At 41.2% G+C, this 22,154-nt stretch overlaps 2 protein-coding genes and 1 long non-coding RNA gene across 11 annotated transcripts in view; 1 reads left to right on the plus strand and 2 right to left on the minus strand.

The window, feature by feature from the left end:
• Top3beta (DNA topoisomerase 3-beta) overlaps positions 1 to 22,154 on the plus strand; it is a 120,374-nt gene that overhangs the window by 49,200 nt on the left and 49,020 nt on the right. The window lies entirely within an intron of this gene.
• Positions 4,908 to 10,123, minus strand: LOC110833363 (uncharacterized). Of its 6 annotated transcripts, none has more exons than XR_015534850.1 (5): positions 10,012 to 10,123; positions 9,140 to 9,239; positions 8,318 to 8,628; positions 7,425 to 7,635; positions 4,908 to 6,894 (listed from the first exon to the last, which is right to left on the minus strand). XR_015534850.1 is itself a non-coding variant. In XM_087347551.1 (3 exons), exons 2-3 carry the CDS (start codon positions 7,613 to 7,615, stop codon positions 6,639 to 6,641), a joined length of 447 nt encoding a protein of 148 aa, XP_087203677.1. In that variant the 5' UTR covers positions 7,616 to 7,635; positions 10,012 to 10,105; the 3' UTR covers positions 4,908 to 6,638. The 6 variants fall into 6 exon arrangements, 3 of the variants coding, with proteins under 3 accessions (XP_087203677.1, XP_087203678.1, XP_087203679.1); XR_015534849.1 differs by having other exon boundaries at positions 8,318 to 8,614; positions 10,012 to 10,122; XR_015534851.1 differs by lacking the exon at positions 9,140 to 9,239 and having other exon boundaries at positions 8,318 to 8,614; positions 10,012 to 10,112.
• LOC147873976 (uncharacterized) lies at positions 17,615 to 21,782 on the minus strand. Of its 3 annotated transcripts, XR_015534854.1 has the most exons (4): positions 21,409 to 21,782; positions 20,548 to 20,647; positions 19,190 to 19,431; positions 17,615 to 18,937 (listed from the first exon to the last, which is right to left on the minus strand). It is a non-coding gene; the product is annotated as an uncharacterized LOC147873976 (long non-coding RNA). The 3 variants fall into 3 exon arrangements; XR_015534853.1 differs by lacking the exon at positions 20,548 to 20,647 and having other exon boundaries at positions 21,409 to 21,780; XR_015534855.1 differs by lacking the exons at positions 19,190 to 19,431; positions 20,548 to 20,647.

Consider the following 22,154-nt stretch of genomic DNA (forward strand, 5'->3'; position numbering starts at 1 on the left):
CTCGGTATTATCCACACCATTACCATCAGGATTATGGCACCGACAAACACATTCATCTTCTCTGTCCATTATATCAGTTTTAGATGCACCGCGTCTTTCGTGTGCTGGTGACCTTTCTGAGATGTCCAGTCTTCTGTTTCTTTTGTTTTTCCCGCTTACAGGCCGACGAAAACGCACTCGTGGTTTGGGCGCATTGTACTTCATCTTGCTAGCAATGGGACCGACGAAAATATATCGGCGATATCTGCGTCCAATCAGCCGTTTGCTGAGGGCAATATTCAGAGCGGTTGTAACTTGAGATTCAACGTCTCCTGTAGTATGTAAGTTTTTACGCATATAACCAGCGATATCGTCCACGGAGTAACCTTTCGCACTTGCGTAGACACGATCGAGTTCTTTAAACACGGCCAGCAATTTCGTAACGGAGCCTTCCTTCACAGCTGCTACTTGACTTGGTTCGTTGTCGCAACAGGGACAGTTTGAATATATTATCTGTCCCATGCTAGAAAGATAATATAAGATGTTATGCGACAGTATCCATAAGCTTATTCAGTTAATTTGGGATAAGAAGGAATCCATAATTATTCCTATTCATAAGAAGGGGGACAAGACTGAGTGTGGTAATTACCGAGCAATTTCTCTGCTATGAACCTCATACAAAATTCTATCAAACATTCTTTTGGCAAGATTAACCCCATATGCGAATGAAATTATTGGGGATCATCAGTGTGGGTTCAGACGAAACACATCAACGATTGATCAGATCTTTTGCATTTGTCAGATACTAGAGATAAAATGAGAGTTCATTGAGACCGTACATCAATTATTTATAGATTTAAAAAAAGCCTATGACTCTGTGAAGAGAGAAGTTTTATGTAATATTCTTATTGAATTTGGTACACCAAAGAAGCTAGTGAGTCTAATAAAAATGTGCTTAAATGAAACCTGTAGCAAAATTCGAGTAGGTAAATATGTATCTGAGACATTCTTCATCAAGAACGGTCTAAAACAAGGAGATGCTTTGTCTCCCTTGCTCTTTAACTTTGCGCTAGAATATGCCATCAGGAAAGTCCAAGATAGGCAGGAGGGTTTGCAATTGAATGGGACACATCGGCTGTTGGCATATGCTGATGATGTTAATTTATTGGGGGACGATGTGAATACAATAAAGAGGAACGCAGAAGTTTTACTAGAGGCTAGTAGACAGGTGGGGCTAGAAGTAAATTCAGAAAAAAACTAAGTACATGTTAGTATCTCGTCGTCAGAAGACAGGCAGGCAAAATTATCTTAGGGTGGCTAATGAATCCTTTGAGAGTGTTACAAAATTCAAATATTTGGGAACAACAATAACAAAACAAAATGATATTCATGAGGAAGTTAGGAGGAGACTAAATTCCGGAAATGCTTGCTACTTCTCAGTTCAAAATATTTTGCCTGTTGTTTTGTATGGGTGCGAAACATGGTCTCTCACTCAGATGGAGGAACACAGATTGCAGGTGTTTGAGAATAGGGTGTTGAGGAGGATATTTAGGCCTAAGAGAGAAGACGATGGGGCATGGAGAAAACTGCATAATGATGAGCTTAAAAATCTGTACGCCTCCCCCGGTATTGTCAGGTGATTAAGTCGAGAAGAATGAGATGGGCTGGGCATGTAGCGCGCATGGATGGAACAAGAGCTGTGCACTGGGTATTGGTTGGAAGCCTAGAGGAGACCTAGACGTAGATGGGAGGATAATCTCAGGCGGGTCTATGGGAGATAGGAGTTAAAGGAGACTGGATTTTGTTGGCCCAGGACAGGGACCGGTGGAGGGCTTTGGTTAATTCGGTGATGAACCTTTGTGTCCGGTAAGCCATTTAGTTAGTATTTACACGATTTTCGATTTCAAAGGCCTTGATGTTACCTTGTTCACGATTATCTTTTATCAATTATTTATATGATTTAAACTAAATTACCACTAACCTTTCTTAATATAATATATCAGAAGTGTTATGTGCTCGTCTGTGCTGGTTCACGTCCTTGTCTTGTAGCTGCTTCTTAGACGATGCCAGTAAACAGTCTCCAACAATGCATCAGTAAAGTTTGTTATTTGGTTGCTGTGGAAATGTAACTTTGTTACATATAAGATGTATACAGGCCTTTGACCACCACGGTGGTCTAGCGGTCAGAACGCTAGACTTGTAATCCTGGGGTCCCGGGTTCAATTCCCGGTGGTGCTCAGATTTATAACTTGTGTTGGGCAAGGCCGTGGTCTAGGCATCACGGAGGTTTCCTCCGGGGGCTTCCCCGGTTTCTCCGTGGCATCCCAACAATTACTCCATTCACACAGAAGAAGGCAATGGCAAACCACTTCTGGATCATCTGCCGAGGAAACGGACCTGTCGTCATACAGAACACTAAAAAAGAACAGGCCTTTGATGGACGAAGTTTACGTAAATTAAAATAAATCTTCCCCCACATATTTGATGCCGTAAGACTTGATATACTCAGGCAATGTTTAATATGCGTGTTTTGTACAGATAGCATATATTATTTTTTTATCGTTACATCAATCAGTTCCTCTCATCTCACTCTTTCCAGATGTAGGGGATCCCTTTTCAAGTGGAATCTCTTTCACTGTCTTCAGTTCTTCAATCACAGCATCAAATTCTCGAGCAGCATTCAAAAACTTTTCAACATGAGCAGGAATTTTCTTAAAGACTTCATTATTATCGGTCCCCTCTTGCAAGTAATGTTCTCTCAAAACCTGAGTGCAATTACTGACAGTCTTATTGAGAGTATTCCTCTTCCTTAATGTCAGTTGTAATGACACTAGGACCAGCTCGGGATTCTGGGAAACTAATGGGTTCTGGGGGCTGACTCACTGCAATCCGGTCCAAGCCGAACCGTTGGATCTGTGATTGAGTAGATAATCCTGACGCTGAGAAAGTAGGAGAGTGAGCTAGAGGCCTATCAATTCTCTGGGGAGGAGTGTCAAATCGTGTCTTGGAATACTGCGACTTTGGGGAAGGCCGACGAGGTCGTTTCCTTGGGGGTGGTGTAAGATTCCTTTGTATCTTTCACGTCGTGATCCAGGTCCTGGATCGTTCCCACTATCGTCACTGTCCTCACTTGAAGGTCGTTGTTCTTCAAACAACGATCCCAACCCCTCCGCATCAACTTCATCTGCCTCGGTGTCTTTAGGGAGTAAGTATTGGGAAAGTAGCTTATTCATGATTGCCTTTGTGGTAGAGAAGTGATCCTCATACTTGTTCAAGATATTTAAAGGTCTGGGGGTCTCGTCTTCGAGGACAGTCTTTTTGTACTGCGTGACAGATTTGAATGGAACGGGTTTCTTCTTGTTGATGCCTCCGATTCCGTTGTATTTCTTAATTTGATCGTCCCCGGCAATTTTCACCTGCAACTTGTCACATAAGTAAGCTATTATTACAGGAATTGTCATTCCATTGTAGGCTACTTGGTCAACCAGGGCTTTGAGGATTGGTTCCTCCAGAAAAAGTTTTTCTATAAAGCTCAGATATTCTGTGGCCAATGCTGGAAGATCTAATCCATCTTTCGCCAGAACTTGGATCAAACTGGACAAGTTCTGGGCATCCTCCGCTGAGGATGACAACTGGGAGTCCGTAGGATACCTATTAACCAACGCTGACCATCTTGTGGTCCATGCAGCTTCTGTCATCTGCCCACTTCGGGGAAAACCCATCCCGAAAGTAAATACCAGTCGAGCCAAATCAGGTCTTAAACTATTATAGTTGAGACAGGTTTTTACCACAAGGTTGAAGAGTGCTATTTTTGACTGGTATTGGGATGAATTAAGATCACTAATCTGGCTTCTAAGATTTTGCTGTATTGCAGGATTTGTGAGCTCTGCTCCAGGTGTCAATGTGACCAGTCTTTCAAACTGAAATCTGGAAACTAAATTGAGACAGACTTGAAGAGGTTCCACAGATGTTAATGCTGTTTCAGTGAGTTGGTAATACTTGAGGTTAGTTGTACACTCTTCAAGAACAATGCGAGCTGAACCTTCCATTCTCAATAAATCAAGGAAAAGCTCACAGATTGTGATATGAAGAGCTGAACGAGGTATATCATAATTCTACCTCTCCCAAGACCATGCACAATTGGATTCTGAATGCTATTTCAAATGTATTATTGGCATTGTATCTCTGTAAGGAATGTGGGAGTGTAATGGTGTTGAGATGCAGAGAATTTTCCAAAACTGGTCTTACAGAATGCTTTGTTAAATCTCTCAGTTCTCTTCCTAATTCTAGTGCCTGCTGGTCTGTCATCAGCGGCTTGGGAATCTTGTTGGTGATCCTGTTGCCTCTGATTTTGGGTGCTAATTGCTTTAAAGAACTCATCTCGTTTTTATAATGCTGCTTGCTGTTGGTCAGTTCAGTTTATTTCTAGTATGAGATATGAGACTCCTACTATAAATAAACTGAACTGACCAACAGTAAGCAGCATTTATTGCATCACAATGATATAAATAGTAGTCTCTCGATTTCTGTGAGTCCACACTTCAGTATCTCAAGCGAGACAAATTCCCATCACGAGGCAACTGTTTATATCATTGTGACACAACTGATTGTTGAGAGAGCAACAGTCCAGTCTATTCTACTCTTACACCACTTGACGAATTTGTACGAAATTTGGTGTTGCCGTGGGGTTTCTTCAATTCTTCACGGCGTCATGTGTGAAGAAGGTACAGCCTGTAAAAGTTTTGCGTTCGTTCCACAAAGAGTAAGATGGGGATTGAGTGACATTCCACAAGTTTCGTCTGCAGACTACACAGTGATATCCGAATTGATTTCGTGTTGGGGGAGTCTGCATTGAAAGTCTCCAGGCTGATTTTTTGTTATTTGCCTTCGATCCTTTATAATCCCTACTTTTAAATTAAACTCAGGTAAACTTTATATATTTTATTTTTTGTCACATAATACAATACAGATTTTGCCTACCAACTGACTGGATGGATACAAGCGAACTTGTCGTAGGTCCCCGAACACAGGGGCTTTTTTCTGTATTCATCACATCCAACTAAGCTGCTTTCGCTAGTTGCCAGTTGGTCTGTGCAACGCCATCAAGGTCGCGCTAGTAGGCATTCCACTGACAGTTGCCCTGCGAGATGACTAGACAGATGTCGGTCTGCGCGGTTGTAGAGGTCCCGAGTGTTGATTGAATCTGCTTCCGGCACGTTGGATGTGCTCGTGGATTGGTCTGGGTTTTGGCCTTTTCCACGAGCGGGGCCACCACATCGTATTGCTGCTATTGGGCAGGGGATCCGGGTGTAGAGCCCGAAGTCCAATGGTGCCGCCTGAATTTGTCGTCGGCTGCAACTTGTGACAAGTTTTCGAACATTTGCGATGAAGAAGGTCCCTGACCTCTGCCGACAATTCATCAGCCCAGCGTAGGTGTGGTCCTATCAGTGCACGAGATACCTCATCCAGCTCACGCCAGGTGTGGGCTAATGCACTCGTCAGTTGAGCTGGGTTAGACTGGGCTTCACCCCCTCTCGGCCAGCGTATCCACCACAGATGACGATACAAACGAGGTCTCTCGTGAACTGCTGGGACTACAGCTACGATTTGTTGGTACGTTGTCGGCCGAAGACTGACCCGGTCACACGTGCAGCTGACGGCAAACTTCACAGTTTGAGAAATCCCAGCGGCTGCATCAGAGCTGTACATTTTGGCTTCCTTATCTGTCAGATGATTCTGCATTAGGTCGATCCTCAGTACGATTTTATCCCAAAACTGATTCTTCGCGAAAACATCTGGCCAGTATTCTCGGAGGGCAACTTCCGTGTTGGAAAGCGACGAAAGTTCCGTCATCACAGGAAGGGATGTCGCCAGCCTCCAGGACTGTTAAGGTACCATTTGGCTGCATGCGACAGAGGCAGGCGACAGAGACGGGAGACGGACACATCACAACTTATCGCCACACACTTTTGAGGTGAACGACCGAGACATGCGGCACGCCAGACATACGTGCACATATTCTGTGAAAAATGAGTACAAAAATGCTTCTAAAAAGGTTACTCGAAGAAGAAGGAGAAGATGTGTTGCTGTGTTATTTGTTGCGAAAAAAACAAAGAAAATCTATGAGTTCATTATTCAAAACCAGACGTGGAGAAGGATCTTTCTGTCTGTTAATAAAGAATCATTTATCATTAGAATATTCCCATCCTTGTATGACTCGACCTCAGGATCGAACAGTGGTCGGTTTTCTGCTACTAATTCTACCAATTGCTTATCTTGGTCACCGGTAAATTTAATTTCTGCCATTATTGTACTCAACAACACACGTGCTACCTGAGCCCGTCGCGAGACACTACTGGTCCGAGAGCGGTCTCCTGTGCTTTGTCTCTGTCGCCTGTCTTTGTCTCGCGCTCGTAATTGTACTTCATACGATTGTACAGAGAGCAGACAGGAAGCGACCAGTCTCGGTCTCGTAACTCTGTCGCCTGCCTCGGTCGCTTGTCTCTGTCGCGTGTAGCCAAATGGTACCTTCAGGACGTCCATGGATGTAGGATGTACCAGAAGTCACCATCACACTGTTGCTCCGCTTAGGAAGTCGGTATCTGTGCCGAAATTGCTCTTCAGTGTCTCGTGGGGTTGCCCTCTCCTGTCGCGTGCCCTTACTTGCCCGAGCAGTTTTCGCACAGGTAATTTCTCCTGGCTGTTCGGTTTCTTCCACGCAGTTTGCATGTGTTGCTGCTTACACTTGATATGGATGAGTCGGGTTGTATACTGGTAGTGGTTGTCGTGCTGGATGTGGATCTTTTTGGTGGTGCTCGAAAAGCCGTGGACTCGACGATGCTTCTTGTATTGGAAATTGCCTTGGTTCTTTTATCCGCTTTCGGGCAGCTCTTGTGGGATTTCAGTTCTCGAGTCCTGTAAGAATTAAAGGCAGGTTCTGATACAGACCGAGACGTGATTGAGAAAGGAGAATATTGTACAGCGGTGAAGCGCAACTCCTGGCGCTCCCGAAGGCTGGTTTGTGCCCGCGAATGAATTTCGCCAAGAATAGTTTGCAAATATTGAGCGGAAAGTAATATACCGAAGTATTTTGAAGCGAAATTAAAAGCATTCCCATTCGAAGCTTAAAATGAGTGCCATATAGCCGACGTTTCAGAGGTTCGTGCTGCCTCATAATAGACGCAGTGTGTACGTCTGAATCTGTGATATTAAGGCTTCTTTTTTGTCCGGAACTGACAACTTACGTAATGAAGGAGATAGTACGGTTAACATTTATTTCATTGGTGCATATACTCGGTGTGCAGTTAATTAATTCTGTGTTGGGTGCCCCTTATTTGTCGTAGCCAATATAATGACATTGTAAAATCAGACAGATTTTTATTATAATAATTAAAAAATTATTATTCTCTCCGTTGCGTAGCATAAAATTTAAAACGGCTGCTTACCACTGTGTGTTTTTGATCCAGTGTTGAAATGTTTTGAGCCATTGATTCCTTCTCAGTTCTTTGCTGAGGATGAAAATTATAAATATGAAGCCGAGCCCAAAAACCACTACGGCTCCTGCAGCTAGCAGCGAGGCGAAGTCCCATCCGCTCCAGAATTCGTTGACTGTGTAGTTGACTATTTTATGACCCATGATGGACAATTACTGCTTCTCTGTAATTAAAATGTCTGCGGTGCAATTAGCCGTTGCGTGGGATATAAACCTATGTAAATTTATTTATGTCAAATGGCAGGTACATAGAATTTCATCTTTGACCCATATATTGCCAAGCCACTTTGCCGTCAGAGACGTTGCCCAGGGTACATGTCTGCATTTATAAAAATATGATTACTTAACTAATACTAATTCAACAATTAGCAATGAATAAAAGTGAAATGGAAACATAGACGATACATTGAGTGTACTTGGCAATCAATCTTTGTTCCCCCTACCCAGGAAGATTTGTTCTTCCCCTCAAGCTTGACATTTAATTCATTATGAGGGTTACTGGCAGTTAGTGTCCCCATGTCCCTCCATGCAAGAGTACCCATTTCAATTCTCCCATTTTTACCAACTTCTTTCATAAGTTCCTTTAAAAGAGTAGCAGTGCTGCTTATTAAGCTTTGGGTAGTTTTGCCAGTCATCATTGACCCCGATCTTTTAATACATTTTCAAAAAAATCCTCTCCTATTGTTTGAGTCCTGTAGCCACTGAATATTGGGACAGCGACAGTTTGTAGATATGCTGATGCAAGAAAGCCTGTTTGATTTGCAGACATTTTGGAGTACATCTTTTGGATTATGAGTTGGGTCTTGACAGATTTCCCTATGGTTGTCATCTTTTGGAATCTTTTACCCAGCTGCTCTCTGGTGTACCAGGTGGCACAGTTTGTTATTTGTTCTAGAATAGACAGATCTTCCTTGTATGTCCCGAACATGCAGTGATATATGACTTGGGCAGCGTCCTGTTCATTGACTTCACCTTCAAACATTTCATGGTCAATCTCACACGTCCTTTTGTATAACAAGAAAGTTTCGTGTCCTGACATGTTAATGGAGGTGTAAGCTGCGATTGACGATGGCAAAAGAACTGCTGTTCTGTCCTTGGTTTAGTTGTTTGCAGTAAACAAACTGGGAAGAATACTCTCTGTGCCTGTATTGAAGTAACTGCGTAAATTAAAAGTGCGTAAATATTTTTAATCAGAGCGCCTCACGGTTTTAAGCCGTTGGAGATAATATTAAAATGAATGCTAAATTTGATGTGAGGGCGTGGTTAAGTTTTAACTGATTCAGTCTTTAAGAAACGCGTTAATGGGCGGTAGTGTTGATGAAAGATGGCGGTCTCTTGAACAGATGAGCAACTGTGAGTGTCTTAAAAATGTCTCTGCTGTACGACAGGGAATTTAAAAAATAGTTATTGTCTCTTGAAAAGTTTTATGTCGCAAGGAGGTAGTTCGCATGTTCAACTTGTTATTTAAAAACAGACTTATGACGTCACGGCTTCGACCTTTTACCTTACGCGTTATATAATTCAACAGACTTGAGGTGAAACTTTACTGCAAAATTAATAATGTAATGATATTGAGACACATCACTCGTCATACATATAAACGCCCATCTTAAATTCGGGACAATTTTTTCCATTGATAAATCGCATTTAATGTCAGTTACCACTTACCTTTTCCTACAATTGTTCCTTCTCAAGTGTTTGTGCTTTAGTCCGCTGTTACGTCCTTTTTAGTTAAAGTCGTCGTTTCAAGGCAACGCGAATAAACAGTCTAACAATGCACAACATTTATTTATTTTACCACTGGTTTTTTTAAATTTTCAGTTTTAACATTTTAAAATTTATCAATTATTCTTACGTATCTGTTTTAATAGTGACATTTCAATTTTATCGTATCCAAAAACACACCTGGTGATAACATGTCAGAACATGAAGTGTTTATGTAATTTCACACGTGGTATGTTTATTCATATACAATATGATGCACTGGTTGTTTTGAAGGTGGGCCGATTTTGTTTTGCTTACTACCGACACAACACGATGCAACCATTTAAGAAAAGCGAAGTAGAGGTTTAAATTAGTCGGCGTTCGGTTCCAATAATAATATTAGTGGATGCATCGAGAATATTATCAATAGCTGACGTTTTATGGAATTACAAATAATGTGACTGTTGCTTGTTGTTTTGAAGAAACTCATTCAAAATGAAAGATTTGCCTCTTCGCCACGAGTGAAAATCGAACTGAACTGAATTCGGCGAGAACCAAACTGCTACAATGGAATCAAAATTAAATGTTCATCATATATGTCGAGACTGTAAATCTTAATTTTATTTTAAACCTTGAAATATTATGAATAAGCGACATGTTTCTAAAGACATGCAGACGCATCACTCGACATTCGTACAAACATACACGAGATTCCCATCCAATATGGACGCTTCCTTTTCCGTATTTAGTATTTAGACGAGTTTCGATTTCAGACTTTACCATTGAACTTGTTGAAGATTATCTGGTTCTTTATATAAGTTTGAATTTCCACTTACCTTTCTCAATATATCTGAGAACTGTTGTGAGCGCGTCTGTGTTGTTTCACTTCCTCTTCTCGTATGCTAAATATTTCCTAGGCAGCGCCAGTAAACAGTCTCTAACAGTGTATTGAATTTGTAACAATGTACTGAATTTCTAACAATGAATCAAATTTGTTGTTGCTGTTGTTGGTATGGAAATGTGACATTGTTCTGGTACTTGTGGGTTATCGGGACACATCGGTTTAAAAATAGGTTAGGTTAGATTAGGTTAGGTTAGGTTAATGTGTGTGGATAAATGACGGACGACAGTAGTGAATGGTAGTTCGTAGATTAAAATATTTTGCTTTTTTATATGTGTGAAAATGTTCTTGCATGTAGGGTAAACTCGTGTGAGGTGTCCCATATTTTTTAAAAAGTATTATTGAAATCCAGAAGCTGAATTTTTATTTTACAACACACAATTATGATGACTACAATGGTGAATTCCGAAAAAAATAATTAAACTGTTATTTGAGAATGTTTAACACAATTTTTTCATTTTTAGAATTCCCTTTTCTGGCCATCTCTCCCGACAGGGGGGTTGGGATGCCCCACTTAGAGAGGGTTAACTTCCTCACTCATTTTTCTTGTTTCTTCTTAGAATAAATTGCTTGCCGCAAGAATTACAACGGTCGCCATACATAGTGCATAGGTCGTGGAGCCATTTGTTACAGTCCACACACTTAATTCAGTCAGAATTCTGCTTTATTGTAGCATACGTTTCTTCACATTCGATGTACATATCATTTTTGCTTTCTGATTCCAGCTCAGGTTTTTTTGTTTATTTTTTTAAACACGTCTCCTTGGTTTGCCCCTATTATCCGGCTTTAATTTTTTAGTGACCTTTAGACGTTTTATGGCAAAGCAGTCATGTGATGTTGAAACAGTAGCTGACTGCTGAATTTCAGGTATTGGAGAAATCTTCAGAAGGATTTTACGCGGTGTTTACAATTTCATTCTCTGCGCATGTGCCTGATTCGTGGCTTTCTAGCTCAGCAGGCTCGCCTGAAGTCGAGGGTGTATGGGGGGTGGTCTGTTTCGGACTGAAATTGCCCTGCTTCATTATTAACATGTCTTTCAGACATGGAAAATGCATGTTCCGGGATATTTGCCGGGTGAAATGGATGTATTCCTGTGGTTTTAAAGCCTGATACGCCGTTACCAGTGGTAGCTGATCTTCTCTAAGCCTTTAGCAAGAAGTTGTCCAAAATGCAGTGTTTATTTTCCGCTGTCCATTGGACGTCATCCAAGTCTGACAAGCTTCGTGGAAGTAGTGCTTTAAAGACTTAAAAAAGCTTCTGTCTAGCGGCTGTAAGAAGTGAGTCGAATGACTAGGTAAACGCAAAAGAACAATGTTTTAATTGCGAAGTCCAGAATTTCGGTGTCCCTGGTCATTATCATGTTAATTGAACTGTCTGCCAGACCTTGGTTGATTTTAATCTCGCGAGGGATTAATTAATCCCCTTCGTTGCCAGGATGTTCTGATATCATCCTTGCCAGTGAATGCCAATCTGAATTGCTCCAGATTCCACTGTTCCACATTCCCATGGTCAAAGATGGTATTGCGTGTAAGGGTCCAGGCGTCAGGTACATGTTGATAATTTCCGAAATCATAACATGACCACGGTGATGTCTTGTCGTCTCTCTCTCCTATCATTTCTTTCCGCACTCTAAAGCTACAAAGTAGCTTATCATGTTGACTGCCGCTTCGAACCGACATTTCATACTCAACGTACTGTTTATTACTATTGAATGCTTGCGGTTCTCTCTAATCTCTCGTTGTAATAGAGTCTGGGTCACTGACCCGTCAGAGCTTTCGTGGAAGCTTGCTCCTAATTTCAGGTGTCGTGTTAGCATTCTCACTTTATCAGCGATCAGCTCGAACAAGGGCCGACACATCTGGAATTGGGCATTGTCTATTGGAAACTCCTCCGGTGTGATTCTAACTCCTTGGACTGCGCTAAGCTGCTCAGTCGTCATCGTTGATCTAGCCCATCCTAAAAGATTGGCTGTAGGAAGGCCTCAGTTCCTACGATATGAAGCTCCCGGTCACCCTGTTCTCTGTATCTCCGTTAAGGAGGAACGTTTTATCATCCGCCTTTAGAGCTAGCGTGTTGACGGATGAGATTTACAGACTGCACTCCACAACTTACTGCATGCACAGAATTAAACCACATTTACTGTCTGCTGACAGCTTCCTGATCCTGTTTATCAGCATGCAAGTTATCCTCATGTTTGTGTCATCCGGAATTCAAATAACTGTGTTGCTGCTAGCATTTGAATGCTTAAAAATAACATACGAGTCCTCAAGATATCACAGACAATTACAAATGCAAAATCAAATAATAATATTAATAATAAATACGAAACCCTTGTCTCACCCTTTGTGAAGAGGAGGAGACGTCTATGTCCACAGGCAGCAATCAGTTTAATCAGAAATTAAATGGAAAGATTGAACGACATTCTCACGAATTTCTTAGTAATTCACACAAGAAAAGTACTTGGGTTATTTTGAAAGGTTTTCACTAAATAGATCAGCACAAAAGGATCTTCTTCACGAAGCGCTTCTTCACAGCACAATTCTTTCCACACTAACGAAAGCCGATTGTGGACTCCAATATTATTATTAAGTGTTCTGTCTTACGACAGGTCCATTGCTCTGCCCAAAAAGAGCTCTCCAGTTGTCCCTATTCTCTGCTTCTCGCTTTAATTCCTGGAACGTCTTCTTTCCTTGTTTAAGGTCGTCGGTTAGCTGTATCAATCTTCTTCCTAGTCCTCTCTTTCCTTCAACCTGGCCTTCGGTGATATCACTCATTAATCCATTCCTTCTCATAATATGTCCCAGCCAGTTAGCTTTCCTTCGTGTAATCGCCTGCAGAATGCTTCTTTGCTCGTTGACTCTCCTCAATACTTCTTCGTTGATCACTCGATCCGTCCACCTGATCTTCTCTATTCTTCTCCAACACCACATTTCAGAACTCTCCAGGTATTTCTGTTCCTTCTTCCTGAGTGTCCAAGTCTCTGCTGCATACAGCGCGACACTCCATACGTAACACTTCACTAGTTTCTTCTTGATCTCCAAGCCCAACTTGCTAGTGAGAAGTATCCTCTTCTTGACGAAAGCTGCCTTGGCCATGGCTATCCTTGCTTTTACTTCCTTGGTGCATAGGGCGTCCGTCGTGACTATGCTTCCCAAGTACTTGAAATGCTCCACATTCTCCATCTGTTGGTTTCCAATTACAACGTTCAATGGTTCTGCTCTCGGTGCTATCCTCATTACCTTTGATTTTTCAATGTTGATTTCCATTCCATACTCTCTACCTGTTTCCACTAACTTGTCCATCATGTTCTGTAATTCCTCCTCTTCCTTCGCCAATACTAATAAGTCTGCATACTTTACAGTCTTTATCACTCTTCCTCCAATTTTGAAGTCTCCTGTTCCCTCCAGAGCTTCCTTGGCAAGCCATTCCCCGTACAGGTTAAAAAGAATTGGTGATAAGCAGCATCCCTGTCTTACACCTCTACCTATCTCAACGCTGTTGGTGTCTCCTGAGTCCAGTCTCACTTTGACTTTTTGCTGCATGTACAGGTTTTTGATTAGTCTTCTATCTCTCCAATCAATTCCAATTCTCTGTAGGATCCTCATTAATTTCTTCCATTTTACTCGATCGAAAGCCTTCTTCCAGTCGATGAAGCAGGCACATACTTCTTCCTTGACATCGAGAACTCTCTCTGAAATTATTCTCAAAACTCCGATGGCATCTCTGGTTCCTCTTCCTCTCCTGAATCCAAATTGGTCGTCTCCCATCACTTCCTCTATCTTCTTTTCTAGTCTTTTAGTCAGTATTCTCGTCATTATCTTCGCCGCATGTGAGATTAGGCTGATGGTCCTGTAATCGCCGCACTTCTTGGAATTCTTTTTCTTCTGTAATGGAATCATTGTTACTTCCAGAAAGTCCTTGGGCCACTCACCGGAGGTGTATATCTTGTTAGCGAGTCTAGTAAGAACCTTCACTCCTTTCTCTCCAAGTTCTTTCAATAAGTCCGATGGGATTTCATCATCTCCCATAGCTTTTCTTCTTCTCATATCCTTTATGGCCCTCTCTACCTCGCTCTTCAGTATCTCTGGACCTTTGTCGACCTCCTCTACTTCTTCTTCTGGCTTCAATTCCATCTCCTTCTCATCCAGTCGGTTGGCCTTGTCATAGAGCTCTTCAATATAATTTTCCCACACAGCTTTAACTTCATTCTGGTCACTGACTATCTTTCCTGATGGGTCTTCTATTTCCTGTGTTCGAATTCCTTTGTTCTCTTTCCATCCTAGTTCTTTCACTCCAATATATACCAATATAATAATCTTTAGGCAGGGGGGTTCTTCAAGAACCACTTTCGCCAGTAAATTCAACCTCGTGCTATGGCGGGCGTTAGTGGTTGAATAGACTCAACAGCTGTAAGTCTAGGGCTGCAACCCATGCAGCAACACCTTCTTACATGCTGGAGGGAGTGCTCTTGTCATTACCAGTCGATGGCTACATCTTTCGACCGGCTATTTATTAAATAGTTATAAATGTCTAATGCAACTCGAGCTGTGTTACAAAGACATGCCTGTCCGTAGGAGGTCTTCGTGATTATTTCCCCACAATCAACGCATTTCCAGACGTCTTGCGTGCGCCGAGCGATCGAGTTGAGAAGTAATTTAACTCGACCCTTGATCTTACATGAGGCTAGTCGAATCACATCTTCAACTCCTAATGTTAGCGTCGTCAAATCGTGAAGCGGAACTCCTGCTAGACGGAGTGCGATGGCAGCTCTTAGCGCTAAGATGATGCCATTATTGTCAGTCATCTCTGAAACGAGATATACTATGGCTTTATCCGGTAGGTCAGGTGTTAGTAAACGTACTACACGACGTCGTGACATTTCCGCTTCCAGGTTGTCGGGCTTGGGCATCTCGCACTTCTTCGTGGTTCCAAGGAGCCGATTTCTCTTCACCTGAGTTGCTGCCAGATCTTGTAGGCGTGGGACTTCGCACTTACGTGGTGTAGTGCGTGTTTCCTCTGCTTTAAGAAACTGAATTGTTCGAGGAAACAAGGTGTCATATCCTTGGAGGGTCTTGATGTTGTAAATCCCTCGTTCTTGAAGAGCTTCACGCACTTCAGAACTCTTGTATATTTGTTCTTAGCAGCTGTTTGATAAAGATTTTCTTCCTTATAACTATGAAAAGGATTTTTCGAATACGAATATGGCTTTAATAATATAGTCTCCATATAATATGAAATCAAAGTCATCCACATCAGGTTACCTGGCATGTTCATGCCAAAGCAGTGACAATGGTTGACCTGATTATGAATTTGTTTATGTAATGTGACAATGAATCACATATTTATATTATTTTCTTATGCGTTCTTTGTATAAAGTGCTTAGGGCGAACGCATTGTGGCCTGGCTCCTCGTGTCTGTTCGACCTACCGTCCATTTGATTCTACATGAGATCCACTGGGCGGATTCAGACAGAATTTTATTTAGAGGCCATGTTACTGTCTAAACTACGCAGCGATATCCGAACGAAATTCCAGTTGGTGGAGTCTGCATTGAGAATTCTTATTCCTCACTGTTCTATAGACTTAAAATGGTCAACTTGCCTCTTTAGTGCTTTAGAGTAGTAGGTGGCAAGCATGCTGCCTCTGCGCAATTTCTATTCGACCCTGATTCGACTGTCAGAGGCATCTGGCAGAAGCAGGAAGACATTGGTGAGGAATGTGTCCACTGAACTTTGCTTACCAGGCATCTCTTTCATTTTCGTAAGAATCATTTGCATGGTGTAAATCTACGACATGTGACCGACGGTCTTTTATCTCTCCGAAGGATTTTCATTACTCCATGGGCTTCTACTGGGTTTCAACCCGCTAACCTTGGAAAGCTCACTACCACTACACCACCGAGGAGAATTTTCAGACGAATTTAATTTTATTCCCTGTCGGTCCACTACAACCATCCTATTTTAAATGAAACTAAGAGAGAACTTTATACCGAGTGTCCCAGGAGGTCATAGTATCGGTCATTTTAAGCAAAAGTTGACAGTGGAACCACGGTTCCGGAGAATTTGACGTAAATACGTCTCTGTATATAAATTATATTTACGTCTCTGTAATGTAATGTTATCTTCAATGCCATCCATCTTGTTACGAAAGAGGATTGTTGACGGCAGTAATGTAACACAACAATGCCGAATAAACATGACGTTTCCTAGGTAACAACAATACCGAGTAAACAGATGACGTTTCCTAGGTAACAACAATGCCGAGTAAACAGATGACGTTTCGTAGGTAAATTGTTGATATTTCGTAAGTAACCATCTTACACATTTTCCTTTCACCTTTTTGCCGAATGACCCTTCCCTATAGACGTATTTACGTCGAAAATCTAAAGGGGTTAGGTCTGGAGATCTTCTTGGCCAGTTAATGGTATTACCACGACCGATCCACCGATTAAGGAGTGTCACTGAGATGTTGCATCACAAGTCCGTGTAGCCAAAGGAACATTCTCTAATTGTTCTGGTAATCCATTTTGCAGAAATTCTAAGTAATTTTGCCCTGTTACACGATCGTCTAAAACAGGTGTCGGCAAACTACGGCCCGCGGGCCAAATCCGGCCCGCCGCCTCTTTTTGTACGGCCCGCGACCTAAGAACGGATTTTACATATTTAAATTCTTTGAAATTTCAAAGTACGCGCTATAACAAAACGGCCGAGTTGAGTAGTTGAGAGAAAGACCGTATGTGGCGCTCCTATAGCTTCGCATTCGCACGCTGATTGGCGGCCTTCGCGGAGACATCACACAGTTATAATTCGCAGCGTTTCCAGTGCCACATGTATCGCTGTTCTCTAACATTTTCTTCTCATTTTATTACCCTTGAGATGAATACGGTCAATTAAGATCATATGCTCGGGGATTTATATCTGTATTTGGCAGCACCTACCTGTGTGAAAAGACATTTTCAAAGGTGAAATATGTAAAATCTCAATACAGGTCAGCATTAACGGATGAAAATTTACAATCAATTTTGATGTTAGGGAGTACTTAATTTAAAACTCAGTTTGGTGAAATGTTATCTCATAACAGGCAATTCCATTCTTCTCATTACTAGAGCTGCATTTCAAACAATTGTAGTCTATACATTTTTATTACGTTACATTTTGTTCAATAAATTTGTTAAAACTTGGTTTTTCTTGTTACATAAGGAGGCTTACCTATATAAATATCCTCGAGTTTGCCTCTTGGCCCGCAGAGCCTAGAATATTTACTATTTGGCCCTTCACAAAAAATGTTTGCCGACCCTTGGTCTAAAATAACGAGACTAATCAATATGGCATCCATCATACCGCACCACACAATGATAGAGAAACGACGTTGAAAATTTGTTTCTCCAGTTCCATGTGGATTGTCGTGATACTATCGATGCGAGTTAAGTGTGTAGCGTCATCAGTGAATAGTATTAATGGAAGCAATTGGCGATGAAATAGCCCTATCTCGCTTGTACGCTTAGAATGACCGATACTATGACCTCCCAGAATATTGGCCTTTCCTCCTGGGAAAACCTGTATATTTTATTTTTTGTCACATAATACAATACAAATTTTGCATACCAACTGCCTGAACACAAACGAACTTGTCAGTGGACCCCAAAGACAGAGGCTGCTTTCAGAGTTCATCACAACCAAGTCAGCTGATTGCCTTCACTATTTGCCACTAGGTCTGTGCAACGCCATCAAGGTTGTGCGAGTAGGCATTCCACTGACAGTTGCCCTGCGAGATGACTGGACAGATGTCGGTCTGCGCGGTTGTAAAGGTCCCGATTGTTGATAGAATCTGCTTCCGGCTTGGTGGATGTGCTCGTGGATTGGTCTGGGTTACAACCTGTTCCACGAGCGGGTCCACCTCATCGCAAGAAAGGACCATCGTCCTTTTGCTGTCGGGCAGGGGAGCAGAGTGTAGAGCCCTATGCTACCGCCGGAATTTGTCGTCGGCTGCAACGTGAGACAAGTTTTCTTTTAAAAAAAAATTCGATGAAGAAGGTCCCCGACCTCTGTCGACAATTCGACAGCCCAACGTAGGTGTGGTCCTAGCAGTCCAGGAGACGCCTCACCAAACTCTGCCAGTGCATCCACCACAGATGACAGGAGACAAATGAGATCTTTCGTGAACTCCTGGGACTACAGATACGATTGGTTCGTGAGTTGTCGGCTGAGGACAGGGCCCTCCGTGATCTCATCATGGTCATACTTGCAGCCAACAGCAAACATAACAGTGTGAGAAATCCCAGCGGCTGGATCAGGGCTGTACATTTGGCTTCCTTGGCTGAAAACAAGATGTCAACATCGCTGAGTAGATTGTCTAACACTTCGGGACCTCATAAACTATTCGATCACCCCAGTAACTGTAAGATGGTTTTGCCTCAGGTCGTACTGAGCACGATTTTATCCCAAAACTGTTTCTTCGCGACCACATCTGGCCAGTAGTCTCGGAGGGCAACGGCCGTGTTGGAAATCGACGGAAGTTCTGTCAACACACGGAGGGGTGTCCTCCGGCACTGTTTAGGACGTCCGAAATTGTTCTTTGATGTCTCTTGTGAGGTCCTCTCTTGTCGCGAGCCCTTGGTTGTCCGCGCAAATGTCGCAAATGCATATTCTCTTGGCTTTTCGGTCTTTTCCACGCAGACTGTACCTGGTGTTCACTAAGGTCGGTGTGGATTTGCTCGATGTGGAGCTTTCTGGTGATGCTCCAGTACTCGTAAAGGAGAAGATGCATCTTTTCTTTGAACTTTACTTGCCTTTTTTTTTCACATTCTTCGGTTTGCTTTTCTGAACCTTCGGTTTGGTTTCCCGAACCTTCGGTTTGTCTTTCCTGTAAGAATTAAAGGCAAGTTCTGTAGAGGCCGAGACGACATTGAGAAAGGAGAATGCAACTTACCTACTGAAGGAGATAATACGTTTAACGGTTAACATTTATTTCATTGGTGCGTTTACTCGATGTACAGTTCATTATTTCTTGTAGCTAATATAATGACATTGTAAATTTAGACAGATTTTTATTATACTGTGTACAAAATTATTATTCTCTCCGCTACTTAGCATAAAGTTTAAAACGGCTGCTTACTACGTCGTCGTCGTCGTTGTCGTTTCCGTTTCGGTCGATGAATATCTTCTTACTGCTTTGTAGATAATGAAAATTAGACCGAAGATCAGCACAAGCTCCACTCCGGCTCCTATAGTGACCCACGCATGTCTCGTGGGTCGCTATAGGAGCCGGAGTGGGGCTTGTGCTGATCTTCGGTCTAATTTTCATTATCTACAAAGCAGTAAGAAGATATTTTCCATATTTGTGAACGTGGCTGTCATCTGGAACATTAAAACAAGGAATTGTATGGCCCATGATGAAGAATTTCTACTTCTGTATAATGACAATGTCTGCGGTACAATTAATTAGCTTCCGCGTGGGGTATAAACCTAATTGCGTAAATGAAAAGTGCGTAAATAATTTTAATCAAAACTCCTGGCGGTTTCAAGCCTGTGGGGAACTAAACATAGACTTAATATTATTAAAATGAATGTAAAATTTTATGTGAGGGCGTTAACTGATACAGGCTTTAACGAACGCGTTAATGGGCAGTAGTGTTGATGAAAGATGGCGGTCTCTTGACCAGATGAGCAACTGTGAGTGTCTTAAAAATGTCTCTGCTGTACGACAGGGAATTTAAAAAAGTTGTCAATGGAACCACGGTTCCGGAGAATTTGACGTAAATACGTCTATACGGGAAGGAAGTTTATTTATTGGCTTTATTCTAAATATTTCCTTTATACATGCTTTACAATCGAGATAAGTTTGATTAAGACATTGCTTATTTAACTTGAATTAGTTACGCTTAAGATGGGTCTGTCGTAGATGAATGTAATGAAATGTAAGGTAAGGTAAGGTAAGGTAATGTAAGTTAAGGTAAGGTAATGTAATGTGATGTAAGGTAAAGTAAGGTACGGTAATGTAATGTAATGTAACTATGTAGGTAACCATTGTTGTTTATATGTTGGTAAACAGATGACGTTTCCAAGGTAACATAACAATGAAGTTACACTTTTTCGTTTCCCAGGTAACATAACAATGAAGTTTGACGTTTCCTAGGTAACATAACAATGAAGTTACACTTTTTCGTAACACGTTTTGCCGAATGACACTGACCCAAAAATATAGACGTATTTACGTCTCTTGAAAAGTTTTATGTCGCAAGGAGGTAGTTCGCCTGTTCAACTCGTTATTTAAAAACAGATTTATGATGTCACGGCTTCGACCTTTTACCTTACGCGTTATATAATTCAACAGACTTGAGGTGAAACTTTACTGTAAAATTAATAATGTAATGATATTGAGACACATCACTCGTCATACATATAAACGCCCATCTTAAATTCGGGACAATTTTTTCCATTGATAAATCGCATTTAATGTCAGTTACCACTTACCTTTTCCTACAATTGTTCCTTCTCAAGTGTTTGTGCTTTAGTCCGCTGTTACGTCCTTTTTAGTTAAAGTCGTCGTTTCAAGGCAACGCGAATAAACAGTCTAACAATGCACAACATTTATTTATTTTACCACTGGTTTTTAAAATTTTCAGTTTTAACATTTTAAAATTTATCAATTATTCTTACGTATCTGTTTTAATAGTGACATTTCAATTTTATCGTATCCAAAAACACACCTGGTGATAACATGTCAGAACATGAAGTGTTTATGTAATTTCACACGTGGTATGTTTATTCATATACAATATGATGCACTGGTTGTTTTGAAGGTGGGCCGATTTTGTTTTGCTTACTACCGACACAACCATTTAAGAAAAGCGAAGTAGAGGTTTAAATTAGTCGGCGTTCGGTTCCAATAATAATATTAGTGGATTCATCGAGAATATTATCAATAGCTTACGTTTTATGGAATTACAAATAATGTGACTGTTGCTTGTTGTTTTGAAGAAACTCATTCAAAATGAAAGATTTGCCTCTTCGCCACGAGTGAAAATCGAACTGAACTGAATTCGGCGAGAACCAAACTGCTACAATGGAATCAAAATTAAATGTTCATCATATATGTCGAGACTGTAAATCTTAATTTTATTTTAAACCTTGAAATATTATGAATAAGCGACATGTTTCTAAAGACATGCAGACGCATCACTCGACATTCGTACAAACATACACGAGATTCCCATCCAATATGGACGCTTCCTTTTCCGTATTTAGTATTTAGACGAGTTTCGATTTCAGACTTTACCATTGAACTTGTTGAAGATTATCTGGTTCTTTATATAAGTTTGAATTTCCACTTACCTTTCTCAATATATCTGAGAACTGTTGTGAGCGCGTCTGTGTTGTTTCACTTCCTCTTCTCGTATGCTAAATATTTCCTAGGCAGCGCCAGTAAACAGTCTCTAACAGTGTATTGAATTTGTAACAATGTACTGAATTTCTAACAATGAATCAAATTTGTTGTTGCTGTTGTTGGTATGGAAATGTGACATTGTTCTGGTACTTGTGGGTTATCGGGACACATCGGTTTAAAAATAGGTTAGGTTAGATTAGGTTAGGTTAGGTTAATGTGTGTGGATAAATGACGGACGACAGTAGTGAATGGTAGTTCGTAGATTAAAATATTTTGCTTTTTTATATGTGTGAAAATGTTCTTGCATGTAGGGTAAACTCGTGTGAGGTGTCCCATATTTTTTAAAAAGTATTATTGAAATCCAGAAGCTGAATTTTTATTTTACAACACACAATTATGATGACTACAGTGGTGAATTCCGAAAAAAATAATTAAACTGTTATTTGAGAATGTTTAACACAATTTTTTCATTTTTAGAATTCCCTTTTCTGGCCATCTCTCCCGACAGGGGGGTTGGGATGCCCCACTTAGAGAGGGTTAACTTCCTCACTCATTTTTCTTGTTTCTTCTTAGAATAAATTGCTTGCCGCAAGAATTACAACGGTCGCCATACATAGTGCATAGGTCGTGGAGCCATTTGTTACAGTCCACACACTTAATTCAGTCAGAATTCTGCTTTATTGTAGCATACGTT

The sequence above is a fragment of the Zootermopsis nevadensis genome, unplaced genomic scaffold (genome assembly GCF_977971745.1).
Source record: "Zootermopsis nevadensis isolate Lab colony 2312 unplaced genomic scaffold, Znev_1.0 Znev_ptg000012l, whole genome shotgun sequence".
NCBI lineage: Eukaryota > Metazoa > Arthropoda > Insecta > Blattodea > Termopsidae > Zootermopsis > Zootermopsis nevadensis.